The sequence below is a fragment of the Erpetoichthys calabaricus genome, chromosome 16 (genome assembly GCF_900747795.2).
Source record: "Erpetoichthys calabaricus chromosome 16, fErpCal1.3, whole genome shotgun sequence".
Lineage (NCBI taxonomy): Eukaryota > Metazoa > Chordata > Cladistia > Polypteriformes > Polypteridae > Erpetoichthys > Erpetoichthys calabaricus.
This window is the reverse complement of record NC_041409.2, coordinates 64907292-64924158: the sequence shown is the minus strand read 5'-3', so window position 1 is coordinate 64924158 and position 16867 is coordinate 64907292. Positions and strand designations below refer to the sequence as shown.

General features: G+C 37.5%; 1 protein-coding gene across 1 annotated transcript in view; it reads right to left on the bottom strand.

The window, feature by feature from the left end:
• The window catches only part of pomt2 (protein-O-mannosyltransferase 2), a 33261-nt gene extending 16587 nt beyond the window's left edge, over positions 1-16674 (bottom strand). Inside the window, exons 1-10 of the mRNA XM_051919863.1 lie at positions 15955-16674; positions 15492-15866; positions 13598-13682; positions 13143-13247; positions 12350-12458; positions 6867-6975; positions 3540-3699; positions 3325-3431; positions 2785-2867; positions 959-1068 (exon numbers count right to left, since the gene is read on the bottom strand). Coding sequence (XP_051775823.1) covers positions 959-1068; positions 2785-2867; positions 3325-3431; positions 3540-3699; positions 6867-6975; positions 12350-12458; positions 13143-13247; positions 13598-13682; positions 15492-15769 — 1146 coding nt within the window. The 5' untranslated portion in view covers positions 15770-15866; positions 15955-16674. The remainder of the gene's footprint in view (positions 1-958; positions 1069-2784; positions 2868-3324; positions 3432-3539; positions 3700-6866; positions 6976-12349; positions 12459-13142; positions 13248-13597; positions 13683-15491; positions 15867-15954) is intronic.
• Between the last annotated feature and the right edge of the window lie 193 nt (positions 16675-16867).

Sequence of the window (16867 nt, the reverse complement as noted above, 5' to 3'; positions counted from 1 at the left end):
TCATGCTTGGTTTGTGCTCTGACATGAACTTTCAACTGTGGGACCTTATATAGACAGGTGTGTGCCTTTCCAAATCATGTCCAATCAAATGAATTTACCACAGGTGGACTCCAATTAAGCTGCAGAAACATCTCAAGGATGATCAGGTGAAACAGGATGCACCTGAGCTCAATTTCGAGCTTCATGGTAAAGGCTGTGAATACTTATGTACATGTGCTTTCTCAGTTTTTTCATTTTTAATAAATTTGCAAAAACCTCAAGTAAACTTTTTTCATGTTGTCATTATGGGGTGTTGTGTGTAGAATTCTGAGGAAAAAAATGAATTTAATCCATTTTGGAATAAGGCTGTAACATAACAAAATGTGGAAAATGTGATGCGATGTGAATACTTTCCGGATGCACTGTAGTTCTGATGTCATTATTTCAGGATTCAGCAGGCACAAAAGGCATAAATGCTTGTTTCTGGATGCATTATGTTAATGGCTTTAGTAAAATTGGCAACTGTGACCTTTAAAAAGGAAAAATACAGCACAAAAAACATGTTTTATAGATGCCAAAAATCACCATACAAAAATATTCATTACTACAAAAAATAAGCAGCAAATAACATGAAAATGACAGCATTTTTGTCAGAAATAAGAAAAGCTGATTAAATTATGTCACAGGCCTGCTTTTTCAAGGGTAACATCAGAGACATCTTTGCATTTTCTTTAATCAGCATCTATTGTCAGTTGTAGATGATTGACAAGAGATGCTGAAATATGTGATGATGAACATAGATATTTTCCTTGAAACCTTACAACTAATTCATTTTGAGGATCTGCAGTAAGAAACATACCATGTTTACGTTGACAGAAGTTGTTCTTTATAAACTGCACCAATATTTCATAAGTAAATGGTAAATCTGTATGAAGTTAAAAAAGAAATTTTAAGAGGTGCGTTAAGTATTATCAATTACCTGTTGCTGTCTCGCACCAACACCTTCAGGGTACAGATGCCAGTGTGAGTGGAGATATCCACCGGCAATGCGGATGTTTTTCACAGTAACCAATGACCCATAAGCTAAGTCTGAAAATATAAAATGAAGATAAGTACATTTATGTTGAATTCTGAATGCTGCCACCAACATTAATATGACTTTAAATGACTTACATGAATGTTTTACAAACCAATTACTATATAAACTGAAAAAAAAAAGATTCCAGTATTTCAATAGAACTTGAAGGCATTGTCCTTGTGCTCGACTTTCAGAAGCACATAGGGCCTTTTCTACTTAAAGAACAGACTTTACAGAGCTGCTGAACACCAGCTGGGCCTCTTCTACATTCCAGAAGGACACTTATTTAAGTTTTATTAAAATTACCAGATATGTCACACAAAGATGAGATGACATCTCTGTAGACTTTGCCAGATGAACAAGGACAACGACCTCAATTCAACATATTTTCAAATTTAAAAAAAAAAAGAAAAAAAAAAGAAATCAGATTCCACATGCTTTCCTTGGACCTTGTGCCTAGCATCTGATATTTTTTAGTTTTATACTCCATGTGCTTTATTTTTATTTGTATTATCTAAGTGGTTTCATTATCTAATATCATTCATAAGACATTCCAGAAGATCTTCTCTGATCTGTGGTTTACCCTGCAGCTAAAAATGTAAGTATGTACAGTATGTGCTGTATGAATGTATCTATCTAGATAACAAAACCAGGTGGAAGTCCTTTCACAAAGTCATAACTTTTAAGACACTAATGCCCTACCCTAAAATCACATGTCCCGTTTCCTGTTTGCGCATGCACAGTTTTGCACATTTTGTTGATGTACTGTCAGTGAGTAACCTTTGTCGCAGACAGCCGGGGTTCTTGCCCGGCCGACCCTTTTTTGCTGAGAAAACTGGGGGAGCAAGCGTGGGTGGAAGTGCTGCCAGAAATAGGTCATCAAGCACCTGGAGCACTTCTGGGTAACATATAAAAGGAGCCAGCAGACAGTACTCAGTGAGCCAGAGTCAGGAGGCGAAGCTTGCCAAGGAAGAGTGGAGGAGAATGAAAAGAGAAAGAAAAGAATAAGAAAAAAATTGTGCTGTGATTGTGGTTAGTGTAAGGCGTTTCCAATGAGGTGAAGAAAAAATACAAAAACATTTGTGTTTTTATAAGTGCCCCTTGCATCTGTCTGTGTCGGGTTGAGTGGCTGCTATGCCCTCTACACTTGTCACACCTTGAACAAATCCCTTAAGGAATGTAATGAAACATCCTGGGGATAAATAAAGTTCTATCTATTTATCTATCTCTCTCATGAACATGTGGAGCAGGACAAAATTTATCATAGAAACAACTAGACGATTATTCTAATGTACAAATAGAAGCAGGACACAACTTGTTCTGATGCATGCAGAAGTTGGGATCTGAAGATTAGTCTGTGCTTTACTGGGACAAAAACTTTTAGAAAGGTGCATGGGAGCAGTCTTAAAAATATCTGTCCAGCACAAGCCTTTATGGAAATTAGCCTAACACACATCTTTGGGTTGTATGAGGATCACAAAGAGTTCATAGAATACCTACAGGGAGAATGTGCATACTCATTACAGAGATTAGATGAAAGATTCAGAACCAGGACATCACATGATAAACACAAATAGAAAAACAGAAGCTGATAAGTACTAATATGGGAAAAAGGTGCTAACTATACTAGTTCATTTTTCTAAACCCAAACTAAGTGTAAGTATGAGAAAATCCCCATCAGCATTTAATTAGCTTATGCATGCATGCAGGCAGGCAGGCATACGTACATTCAGGCATAGAGGCATTGTGCAAGTTGTTCCCAGTGAGTCGAGACTGAAATGCAGAGCTAAAGAAGCCGTCTCCAGGACCACTGAAGACAGTAAAAGTAAAATCAGCAATTAATATTGTTTCATTTCTCTTTAAGCAAGAACCATGTCTAACAATTTTCTTGTCAGATACTAATTGGTCAAAGGCATAACACCAGCAAAGAATGGACAGGTGTACACACTAGCCAAACCCTTTGAATACTTGGGTAAAAACAGGGCACACTCTTATAGGAGATGGTACTGAAGACTACCAGGAATTGTAAGCAGATTATTTTGAAATAAAATTCCTAAGGCTAGAAGAGGTTTCCTAATGCTATTCATTGTAATTGAAAAACAAGAGGCTAGTCAAACAACTTATCAGACAGCATTTGTAAATTTCAATCACTAAACCAAACATCAGTATTTACCAATCTTGTTACTCATGTCTAACAGTCTGTCTCAGTGCACTCTGTGTAATCTCTTTGGAATGTTAATCTGTGTTATTTAGGATGCATATCTTACCTTCTGCTTAAAACTATAAAATGAACTGCAAACACAGATATGTACAGAGCTGCAGGGACCAGGATAAGACATAACACTCGAGCCAGCAAGTGCCTGCCAAAGTGGACCTGGGAAGCAGATGTTAAAGATTTGTGGTCAGTGGCCTGTAAATTGTAGAAGTCTCTTTGTACATTGTAGAAAGCTCAAAAAAAAAAAAAAAAAAAGGCCAGACATACCAAGGAGAGGTGTGTATCACCCAACAACCTCCAGAGATCATGGATTGTATTGATTCCAACCATGAGGACAACAAACAGACCTACAAATTTAACTCCCAGGGCTCCTGCCAAGTTCACTCCAGTGAGAAGGAGCCACATCCACCAGAGAGTAGAGAAGGGCCTAGGGTTCAATGAGGAAAGTTTGGATGAATGCAGTTGTCATGTCAAGAGAATCAAGGAAAATAAATAATCACAAAACCACCCAAAAAACAAAGGCCTCTAAAAATACTAATGCTAACTGGCAATGAATACCAACATGCTCATTTGGGAACACACATCTTACAGATAAGTCACTACCATCTGCCCTAATTGAGCAGGAATGGAAAATGGCATGCAACGCAACAGCACCTAATTATAAGAAAAAATGCTCTGTTGCTAATGTGGCATAAAGGCAGAAAGTGAACTTGTATGCAAACCTTTCATTAAATGCATGAAACTGTCATCTTTTGTGGATCAAAAATAAGACAGCAAAAAGGAATGAAGCAATAGATGTAACAAAAATGTGTTTGGACAATAAACTGGTCCAGAATGGCACAAAGACAAAGAAACTACTTGTGAACTTCGAGAAACACTGAGAGTTAGAACCACCAACAGATCTATACTGAAGAATCTGCTCCACTTCTCTTTTCCCTACACACAGCGTAAGTACAGTATATGAGCGAGAGAGACAAAGTATTGTGAAAGGCTAAACATTTTGTTTCCAGTTTTCAACTGCTGTATACTTTTTACACGTTTCTTACTATAATTTGACCATTTAAAGGTATCGTTTTTCAAGAATCTCTGCATACAATAACTCAAAACATTTAAACCTGGCAGAGTTATTAGCTCTGCAAAATGATAGAAGTAAAACTGCTCCATTAGGTTTTGCTTCACCAAAGTATGATTTTTGCTAACATGTGTGCCCCAGCTGCAGTATTCTGGGGTAGAACAATAAACATTTTTCAATAAGATTTTTTTTTTCATTTTTCAGAACAAAACACTGAGTAACAAAACTTTACTACCAAAATAACAAGTTTATGTAGGGCAAATGCTGTGCTGGACAAATTAGTTTTTCATTGTAGAAATGTTTTAGTTAATTAGGACATTGTTTATTAATGATCATGTAGATAGAAAAGGTCCTAAAGAAGCTTCACAATCAGCATGTATTCTTGTTTGCAGCAGCACCAGCTTTTGGTTAATTATATCTATCTGTACTGTATATAATTAAAATAAATAGTGTTTTCTACAAAAAGTGAGTGAATCAAAAGGAAAACAATAAAAAATGAGACATTTCACATTAAAAATGTAATAGAAAATACAGATCTTCATTAGCCTTATACAAATCTTTAATTAAAATACAGACTTCAGTTGCTTTGTAGAAATAAAATTACACACTTCAAAATAAGGGCTGATAATGAAAACTAATAAAGGAGTTAGTTAAATTGGAAAACAAAATTAGTCAAGGATTATTTAAGTGGATGAAGAAAAAAATAGCCATACATCATACATATATCCAGCTGTGAACCAAGAGGACTTATTTCACTTCAGATTATCACATCCATCCATCCATTATCCAACCCGCTATATCCTAACTACTAGGGGGCTCTGCTCCCTGCTACTTCGCTCGCCAAACCCTGGTCTTGAGTAACCCGAAATAGATTTGAAAGAGATTATTGTCGGCGTAACCCGAAATACATTGATGAATGTATGAGATATGTGCCTGCATTGCTTGCAGCATTTCAGACGCACACTGTAGGCGCCTGCGTTCATTGATTATATCCAGGCGGGCTCGTGTTTGTATCTCCGTCAGTTGTGGTCTTTCGTTTTGAACCCGTGCCTGCTTTGCTTCCGCAGTTTGTGACGCGCGTTTTAGGCGTCTATGTACATTGTATTTGTTCATGTGGAGCCGTTTGGTTTTGGAGCCGAGACAGTTTTGCTTCCGCGGTTGCAGACGCGCGTTGTAGGCGCCTACGTCTATTGTTTTTATCCATGCGGGCTCGCTTTTGTAGCTCCGTTAGTTGAGCTGGATCGTTTTGGAGCCGTGACCGTGACTCCATTAGTTATCCGTTGTCTACCGTTAGTAATATGGATAATTGCACTTACTGTTAATATGGAGCGTTTTCTGTGGTTGTACCGTTAATAATGCATCCCTGTAATGTGATTCACATATGCTATATGGTTTGGACGTGTGAGGATGCCGTATGTTTAATACGGAGAGTTCGTGGCGCGTTGTTGATTCATGTCCTATTCAGAAGCGCGTTTTGGACGCCTGCGCCTTTCGTACTATCTTTGTGGACCTGTGGGGCCTCCGTAGCCTCTTCCGTTTGACTCTGGGCTGCAGCGCAGAATCCTCTTTTTTGTGTGGCTGTGTCGTTAGTCGTTAGCTATGGGCGCATTGTTGCTTCATTTCTCATTCACGTTAGTTGAGCTCTTTCGTTTTTGGGCCGTGACTCCTTCATTCGCGGTGGATAATTTATGAGACGCGCGCTGTAGGCGCCTGCGCAGTACGTCTCATGGTCCCATCGCCGTGTACCTGCGTCCATATCCGGTTTATTCTCAGTTAGTAATATGGATAGGATCATGGGGGTCTGCTGGAGCCAATCCCAGCCAACACAGGGTGCAAGGCAGGAACCAATCCCAGGAAGGGCCCCAACCCACCCCAGGGCACACACACACACACCAAGCAAACACTAGGGACAATTTAGGATCGCCAATCCACCTAACCTGCATGTCTTTGGACTGTGAGAGGAAACCCACGCAGACACGGGGAGAACATGTAAACTCCATTATCACATTTATGTACCTTCCATAATAACTGCATCACAACTGGACTTTACTGTGAGGCTTAGTAGATATCAAATTGGCTGGAATGAAAACTTATCTTGTTAAATATTCATTAATATGGTAATTTAAAAAAAAAAGCAATTTAACAACTATGTAATCATACTGTGATCATCTCAGTAAGATAGTCCCCACAATGAAAGCATCCTATAAGAATAGTTTGGTATAAGAAAAAACTACCAAAAGGCAACATCCGCAAAACTGTAGTAAGTTAAAATATCGTCATATGTGCTTGCAAAAGAAAGGATAAAGAAGAGCGCTTCTACATTAAGGAAAATTTCAACCTTGAACCCGACAAGTCTTAAAAACTATTTTTTGAGTCAACAATCTGAATAGCATTTATATTCGGAGAGCCATCTTATGCAGTGGCCATAAAACCATTCTGCCCTGTGGTTTTCTAACGTAATAAATCAGTTTTTACAGCATTAGCAGGACTGATTTGGTTCCTGTTATATCTATAAATCTTACCTCTTATGATGGCAGTTGAACTTGACATTGCTCAGAACTGATCCCAGAATAAAAAACATGAGAATAGGATCCAGCAAGATGTACTGGGAGATTGTAATGCAGCCCATGTCTGTAAAACAGAGAAGCTCAAATACAAGCATTCAAACCCCCGAGCCCACCCGCACTTGCTTCAAATCAGACTGTTTCCACATAGATCAAAGAAAAACAGTGAGATATACAGCATATTCAAAAAAGAAATCAGCATAAGGACAACTGGTCTTGAATAATTCACACAGTGGTTTGTCAAATGATACAATGATTATTATTATTCACTATACCTATTTAGTTCAACAAAGTTTGAGAGTCTGCAAAGACTGCAAGCAACAGCAGTTGTGCACGACAGTTTCCTTTATTGTTTTTATTCATTATTACTACTGTTCCTGAAGCCTTCCAGGTTTTGAAGGTTTCCATTAATCCAGACATTCTACTTAAAAGTCAACTGCTAATTGAATGTTTACATGCATTTACTGTGGCCATCTCTGTTATTGTGAATAAATTTAAACTTAAAATAGAAAATAACTACATAACATTTGCATTGTTTCTTCCATCATTGTTCTATCTAAGCATTTCTTTTATTATATCGTTCAGAACAGACATATATAAACGAAAGACCTGTGTGTGTATGGAGCAGTCCACTGTGCTCACGCTCAGCCACAGCCACCAGATGGCACATGCATGCACTTGTAAATGTTTCCAGCACTGCATGCACCTCACTTCTCACTATGAAAGACCTGCATGCGGCAAACATCACCATACAACAATGACATTGTACTAAGGACACAGATGAAGAGATGTAACGTCGAAATGAAGCAAATGCCACGGCTCATGCAAATGAAACACCTCAGCAATGGAAGGCAAGGCTTGAAGTTTTCACTAAAAACATTACAGTACTTTCTTGTAGGACATGATAATTGTTTAATAAAATCTTCTGTAAAAGTGCACAACATAAATACTGTAATAACCAATCTCAATGCACGTAGAAAATCTAGGCAATACAGCATAAACACCAATAATTTAATTAAAATTACTACTTTAGATGAAAAATGTATTAAAACTATAAAAACAGATTATAGATTAAACAAAAAATACACACAGAGTGGCGCTAATAAAAATAACTTAGTTCCTATTCCAAATATCAATAATGCACATAGTATTCATCTCTGCCCTTCCAAAACATTAAATATGGCACTATTAAATGTTAGAGCTTTAACTAACAAGACGTTTTTTTTATCAACGATCTTATTAGTGATAAAAAAATTGATTTTATTGCACTAAGTGAAACGTGGCTTAGCTCAGATGGCGCAGCTGTTTTAATCGAATCTGCGCCTCTGGATTACAGTTTTACTCGTGCAGCTCGCCAAGGAAAGAGAGGTGGCGGACTAGCAAACATTTACTCAAGCCGGTTAAAATGTAAAGATGTCAGTTTTGGTAAATTCAAATCCTTTGAGTATCTCGCTGTTGTTATTCATGGAGATTCTCAAGTTCTAGTATTATCCGTGTATAGACCTCCTAAATTCAACTTGTCTTTCTTTGAGGAATTCTCTGACTTAATGTCAATTTTAATTACAAACTATGACACACTCTTAATAGTCGGCGACTTTAACTTTTATATAGATAATCAGTGTGACCAAAAAGTAAAAGAATTTATGAACCTCCTGGACTCTTTTGATTTGAGACAGCTCGTTAATCAGCCTACACATAAAGCAGGTCATACGTGATTACTAAAGGACTAAAAGTTGATATAAAGCAGGTCATTGATAAGGGTCTATCAGACCATTTTCTTCTACTTTTTAATATAGAAATAATGATAGAAAACACTCATGAGAAACATACTGTTAAAAAACGCTTCTTTGACTCATCAGCAGCTTTAAAACTTACAAACATTCTAAGCAATCAGTCCGTTTATAGTGCCAACTATAATAGTGAGGAGAATGTAAATAGCAAGGTGGAAAGATTTAATACTAAGGTGACAGCTGCTGTTGACATAGTTGCACCTGAAAAGACAGTTAAAAAATCTTCTAGCATTGTTATACCATGGAAGACCCAAAGAGTGTCTGATTTAAACAGAACATGCCGTAGAGCTGAGCGTAAATGGAGGATGACTAAACTAACTGTCCACTATGAAATATTAAAAAAGTTAAAATAACAGAATACAATAACACAGTCCATCTTGAAAGGCGCTGCTATTTCTCTAAGATTATAAATAACAATGCTAGTAATCCCAGAGTCTTATTTTCGACTATTGATCGTCTGTTAAACCCAGGTAACTCAAAGGAATGCCTCCTAAGTACTTCCAGTAAAACCTGTGAGGCTATTGCTGTATTTTTCAATCAAAAAATTAATGATATTAGAAATAACATAGTATATCTCCCCAACACTAAGGATCCTCCTAAACCCCAGAATTCCGTTATAAACAAATTAAACTCTTTCACTAGGATAGATTTACCTGATTTACATAAAATAATTTCTCAAATGAAACCCTCCACCTGCGTCCTTGACCTAATACCAACAAATTTTTTCAAAGAGGTATCAGGCGTGCTAATTGATAATGTTCTTGACATAGTAAATTCGTCATTAGATACGGGGGTCTTCCCAGACTGTCTTAAGACTGGTGTAGTTAAACCCCTACTTAAGAAAAATAATCTCGACCCCTCTGCTCTTGAAAATTTTAGACCCATCTCTAACCTGCCTTTCTTAAGTAAAATTCTAGAGAAGGCAGTCATTATACAGTTAAATGAGCACCTCAATAAACATGCTATTCTTGACAAATTTCAGTCAGGTTTTAGAACAAATCACAGCACAGAAACTGCACTCGTTAAAGTAGTAAATGTCTTGCGGGTAAATGCAGACAGAGGTCATTTATCTGTTCTCATCCTCTTAGATCTGAGTGCCGCATTTGACACCATTGATCATAATATTCTTAGAAATCGCCTTAGTCAATGGGTGGGCCTCTCTGGCAGTGTCTTAAATTGGTTTGAATCCTACCTGACAGGGAGAAAATTCTTTGTTAGTTGTGGTAATTACAACTCAAAGACACATGATATCCTATATGGTGTTCCACAAGGCTCTATTCTGGGTCTACATGCTTCCTTAGGTCAGATTATTTTAGGGCACAACGTGAGCTACCACAGCTATGCTGATGACACACAGCTGTATTTATCAATTGCACCTGATGACCCCGATTCTCTTGATTCACTAACGCAATGTCTGACTTGTATCTCAGAATGGATGAATAGTAACTTTCTCAAATTAAATAAAGAGAAAACTGAAACCTTAGTGATTGGCAATAATGGATACAATGAGGCTATTAGAAATAAACTGGATACATTAGGATTAAAAGTCAAAACACAGGTAAAAAGCTTAGGGGTAACTGTTGACTGTAATCTAAATCTTAAATCGCATATTAATCAGATCACTAGGACAGCATTTTTTCACTTAAGAAACATAGCAAAAGTTAGACTGCTTATATCATTGAAAGATGCTGAGAAATTAGTTCACGCGTTTGTTTTCAGTCGACTAGATTACTGTAACGCACTCCTCTCAGGACTACCCAAAAAAGACATAAATCGTTTGCAACTAGTGCAGAATGCAGCTGCTAGAATCCTAACCAGGAAAAGAAAATCCGAGCACATCTCTCCAGTTTTGATGTCACTACACTGGTTACCTGTGTCATTCAGGATTGACTTTAAAATTCTGCTTATGGTTTATAAAGCCTTAAATAATCTCGCCCCATCTTATATATCGGAATGTCTGACATCTTATATTCCAAATCGTAACCTCAGATCCTCAACTGAGTGTCTCCTTAGAATTCCAAGAGCAAAACTTAAAAGAAGTGGTGAGGCGGCCTTCTGCTGTTATACACTTAAAATCTGGAATAGCCTGCCAGTAGGAATTCGCCAGGCTAATACAGTGGAGCACTTTAAAAAACTGCTAAAAACACATTACTTTAACATGGCCTTCTCATAACTTCACTGTAAATTAAATCCTGATACTCTGTATATCCAATTCATTATAATAACTTTTCATGGTGGCTCTAAAATCTGTACTAACCCCTACTCTCTCTTCTGTTTCCTTTTCCATTGTCCTTCCAAGCCACCACCATCTACTCAAAGTACCATGATGTTCCAACAATGATGGATGGATTAAAAGCCAGAAGTCTGTATGACCATCAGCATCAAGTGATTCCGTGAGAACCCTAACTACAAAGAGGACTATTTCATTTATGTTAGGTAGAATGCCCAGAGGGGACTGGGCGGTCTCGTGGCCTGGAACCCCTACAGATTTTATTTTTTTTCTCCAGCCTTCTGGAGTTTTTTTTTTTTTGTTTTTCTTGTCCACCCTGGCCATCGGACCTTACTCATTTTCTATGTTAAGAAATTAAAATAAGACAACATTAGTTATTTTGTCTGTTATTTTTCTTTTCTTCATTATGTAAAGCACTTTGAGCTACTGTACTTTTTGTATGAAAATGTGCTATATAAATAAATGTTGTTGTTGTTGTTGTGACAAAGATGAATAGGACTAATCTGCCAGCGATACGGCTAAGATATGGTATCGCCAGGGTCTTCTTACAAAAGCCATCCTCTGCACTGGGTAATTCTTAAGAGTTACCTGATGGCTCTCCAAGTTCACAAATATAGTAAAACTGCTAGGGAGTCTTCGAGTTGTATTTTTGTCCCAAAGACCACACGCAGCTAGTGGTTAAATATTCTGTAAAATTGTGTTAATAAAGTCTGTATGTTATTAACACAAAAAATGTGTATTTTCTTCTTCATCCAGATGTGTCATTTTATCAGAACAATATTATGCCCTTACAACATTTATTAAGAGCAGTTTGTCTCTATTAAGCACAGCAGCAAGTCATAGCCTAGTGGCTTGCTTTTAACTTGCAAGTAAAACAGGTATTATTTTACAAATATTTTGTACCTAAATAAGTAGGATTACTACAGCACAATGATTATAATCGCTGGAGAGTTTCTGAATGTAAAAATGAACAGTGTAATCTGACAACTAACTTGAACCTGTTAGAGAAATTTCTTTGGGAGACAGGAATCAGGACAAATTAGTACAGCAATGTGTTAGACTGGCCAGATGTTCAGCTGAAACATGTGACATTTTTCGTCTGTCATTCTTTGTAAAATGCGCTATGCCAACTCCTGCACATGATATATTACTAGATGCAAACCTTACTTTAGCAGCTAACATACACAGAAAACATTGTGCCTCTGATTTAGTTTTGGCACTGTTTGATACGGGGAATATCGATGACCAGTCAAGATAAATGAGACTGCAATGTATATACAGACATGTTGTACTACAAGAAATAAAAATGAGTTTAGCAAAGTAACAGAAGTAAAAAATAGCATTACAATAGCACTTAATACACAAGTAAAAAGATGCACATGTACCATGTGGAAGAAGATTAAGCAAGAAATAACCCTTACCAAAAATCAGTAATGAGGCAGCAATCATGGCAGCGGGAAGTGACTTGGACAATTCCAACACAATAAGATAAGCAAAAGGTGCCAAACTTGAGCCAAGAAGAGCACAGAACTAAAGAACAAGAGGGACAAGAGATGAGCAAAGCACACATATATACAGTGCAATAAAACAAAACCTCAGCTGATTTTTTCATTGTTAGAATTCACAAGTTTACAGATACCGGTAACTTGATAACAAAGGAAACAAATGCATATGTGTCAATATGTAAAATGTAGATTAAACCTTCTTCAGCATTAACAGAATAGCAACATTTTTCTCTATAGTTATGTTTCAAATATTAGTATACTGTACATAACTGACTGCCTTAATTATGTGAGGGAAGACAGTTAAGGCTCAAAGAGGTGAACAATGATGAGAAAATACATAATATTTGAAAACCTGCTTAAACCAATTTAAAGGAACATGAACCTCTGGCTAATTCCAGCAGAGTGAGGTGTAAGGCAGAACACAGGTTTTTCACAGGACCCACTGATGTACACCACCACTGAGCCAATGTAGAACTGCCACCTAACCTAAAATGTGTGTCTCTGTTGAAAACTGGAGTATCCAGAGGAAAAAAAAAGAAAAAAACGAAATACTGAAACTGTGCATCAACAGCCCTGTGCCACCGTTATTTAAGACGAAATAATTCAGTAATGAGTATGTAATACATTTCTTCAAACATCTGCACTGAAATACAACTCATTTCACACCAATTACTTTAGCCAAAAAAGAGCATGCCTATGAAAAACTCACCGCTCGCATGCCCCAGTAACTGTGCTGTCCATACTCATCTCCAGGTTTAAGGAATGGGAATGTACCATCATAACCGGTCAGGTACCCTACCAGCCCAATCAGCATCTACAGCCAACACAAAGACCTTTATTAGAAGAGCCACAGACTCCTGCGGTTATACGCAAAATGTAATACAGTATATGATTTTGTCAGGCACTGTAATGTGAAATGCCTTGTAAAATACATTTGAAAACATTCTTTACTTATCGCAAAGGATCCCATATATAAAGCTTTTAAGAACAATACAGGTACAGATTTAAAGCCATCATAAGGCTTTAGTCTTCACATCAGGAGGTCTCAAACTCTGCACATTCTGATAGTTCAGCCACTTCAAATGCAGCCCCAACCTTGTAGACATTAAGTCAATAAATAATATTGGCCCCATGATCAGGTAAAGCAAAATCAAAAAGAGTTACCTTTCCAAGAGGTGGATGTACATCAAAGAAAAAAGTTTGATTAATGTAGTAACTTCCCATTTTACCAAAGTGAGTCTCATCCCAACTGAAAAGAAAAAAATATATATATATATATTTTTTAGTCTGCATACTACGTATTTGTTGCAATGACACTGCATTGATCTATTTTATCCATTACTGCCACATGGCAAAAACTGCTACACAGGTTTTGGTCGGTCTGCAAAGGGACAATGGTGGGAGGTGCATAACAACACTTGGTTTATATTCTTTCAATAAAAGCACTTTTATGGGCTCTACTGAAGCATCTGCCTCTATCTGATTATTTGCAAAGTGACTTGGTGGTCAGCACTGCTGCTGCACAACTTCAGTATTGTGATTTTGCATTTCATCTTGTAAAACTTGCATGTTCCACATCGAAACTGCACATTCTCCATATTGGTTTTCTCCAGGTATTCTAGATTCCTCCAATTTTTATTTTTATTTTTTTTAAATGTGATTCTAAATTCACATCCACATAGTATCTGCATTGATGGACTGGTGCCCTGTCCACAGTTGATTCCTGCCTTGCACCCAGTGCTGCTGAGAAAGGCTTCAGACATCCCGCTAATATATATTGAAATAAACTGGCTTTAGAAAATGAATAAATAATCCCCTGCATTAAATGCTATTTTTCACATCAAGTTCGGCCAATTTTTTGTGATTTACAGCTGTATAAAAAACAGATAATGTAAGTAGAAACATTACATCAAACGTGTTGTGTTCAAAGCAATCAGAAATGAAGCATATGGATATCTAAACCTGAAGCCCCCAACTAATGAACTCAATTCAGTTAAAGAGATTAAGAAGGTTAGGTCTTTAAATACAGGCTGTCATGTTGCCCAACAGATATAACGCAGAGTGTCTATGAAAGATACATATTTTTTTCTCCCACAGCCCAAATGCATGTGTGAAGTTAACAGCTGATTCTGAATTGGCCCAGCTTAACTGCATTAGTGCGCCCAGCGACAGACTGGCACCCAGTACACAGTTGGGTTCCAACTTGCATTCAGTGCTCCGAGGATAAACATCATCTCTAGAGAATTGAGGATTAGATAAACAGATTAGAAAAAGCAGAAGAATGTTTCAATATTTGGTTTACTGCATGTTAAATATACACAAACATTACTAAGATTAAGGAGTCCCCAGAGGCAACTAGAACCAAATGCCATCATGTTGAAGTGACATAGTGAGTAATACTCACTGCTGCTAACTGTGGCATAACCAGTTCCAGAATGCAATGTGTTTTCATATGGGCAGTGGTTTTTCAGTAGATAAACAAGTTTAAAAAACGTTGCATTTTTATTTTTCAAAATGATCTAATATTTAAGATTAGTGTTTGGTAGGTGACCTAATGATTCACCATGGGTGTATATATATATACACACACATACACACAATAATGTAAGAAACTAAACGGGGAAAAAAAAACTTTTTTTTTTACAGCACTGCAGCTGTTAACAAACAAAAATACTCATTTTATACCACTTGAGTGGTACACTGCAAACTGTAAAAATACAATTATGCACTTTTAAAAAATACTCTGTTAAAATATAAAAAGTAGCTACTAAAATCAATCATTGCATCCCAATAGAAGACCTGACCATCACAAGGAAGATAGGAGGCTTGTCAATTACTAGGAACACATTGGCACAACATCTTTCTCACTTACAAGAGACCAATCATTAGACTGTAAAAGTACACTTAAGTATCCAGGAAAAAAAATATATCTGGACACAAGGAAACATTCGCAGTACACACAGATCATAACCAATCTCCTGGAGTGCTGCTAAACGCTATGCGCCTCACAATTGTACATTGACTTTTAATATAGTCCGAGTTGTGCGACTTTACTTACCATACGTGAGGTGGTTCCAGGATTTTGTAAAACCTGGTGAGGATAGAAAGTAGCAGAACAAGCAACAGCCAAAACGAATAGTCTCTGGAGTGAACTGCAGGTACATGTCCAGGGGTTTTCTGACATATATGGAGCTCGTCGCTGGCCCTGTTGGGCTTAATTGGTTCGTCGTGTCTCCCATTTTGACCATGTTTCTGATCTTGCCTTCCTGTGCCTCCCCGCTTTCGAAGTTCGTGCACCTGACGAGGTGGACCTGTCTCGGATTCCCGCGCAGGCATGTCACATTGAATGGTGTGCGCAAAAAGTCGCTATAGTCATTGACAAATAACTTGTCGAAGGGAGCGATACAAAGAACCAGTCAAATGACCCAGGGGTCTGCAAAAAAACGTTAAGTTCAGCGGACTGGAAAACGCATTTGGTCATTTTTGAACAATATTACTGCAAGATCTTTAATTGTACTTACCAGCCAATCTAATGCAGAACTGACAAGGCTGTTTCTGAAGGCACTTCATTCTACATTTTAATTATGAACGAAGTGATATTAGTATCATGAAATGAAGATTTATTACAACAGCAAATTCAGTATTTTGTAAGCTTCTACAACATCTACTTAAAATAACTATTTCATGCAGTGCAACAAACATAAAATGGCTCGAAGAAGCAAGCGAAGTTCTAAAGTTTACGCCACCGTGCGGAACATGTGATCACAGCGCTCACGTTGGCCAATCACATTTGTCAGACAGTGGCTCCCGCGGTTGTCATGGAATCCAGTGCCTGTATGAGAGAACACGTTCCAAGTCACGTGACCACGGCGCATTTACAGTAAGTTTTAAATTTCACTGGAAGCTAAAGTCAGCTCTTCTAAGTAAAATCTGCATCTGTGTGCAAGACATAAACACGATTTCTATAAATGCGTCCTCACGGTGCTCTCAATACAATTGCGTCTCCATGCAAACGTCGAAGACAAAAATCAGTCATACTTTGCAAATGTGGTTTTCATTTATCTCCAGAACATAAGCAGTAATAAAGTAGGAAAATGAAATCGCCACTAATTGTTACGTCAAATTTCTCCTTTCCTCGCTTTATGTTCATTTTGTTCTCTGGTAATAAAATAATAATAGTAACTAAAAAGCATGCTCGCTAAACCTGATCAATTTCGCACAGACAACACGAAGGGGGTATGAAAAAATAATGGAAAAAAAATCCAACACTGTTATAGACTACTACGTTGTCTGACCCTGACACGTCACACCAAAGGGCTTCATGGAAAATGTAGTGCTTAAACGATTCCTTATAGCTACACCACAAAAAGGCATACCGTTATTTAAAACTACATTACCCATCAAACCAAAAGAGAGCGTGCGTCCCGCTTTTCT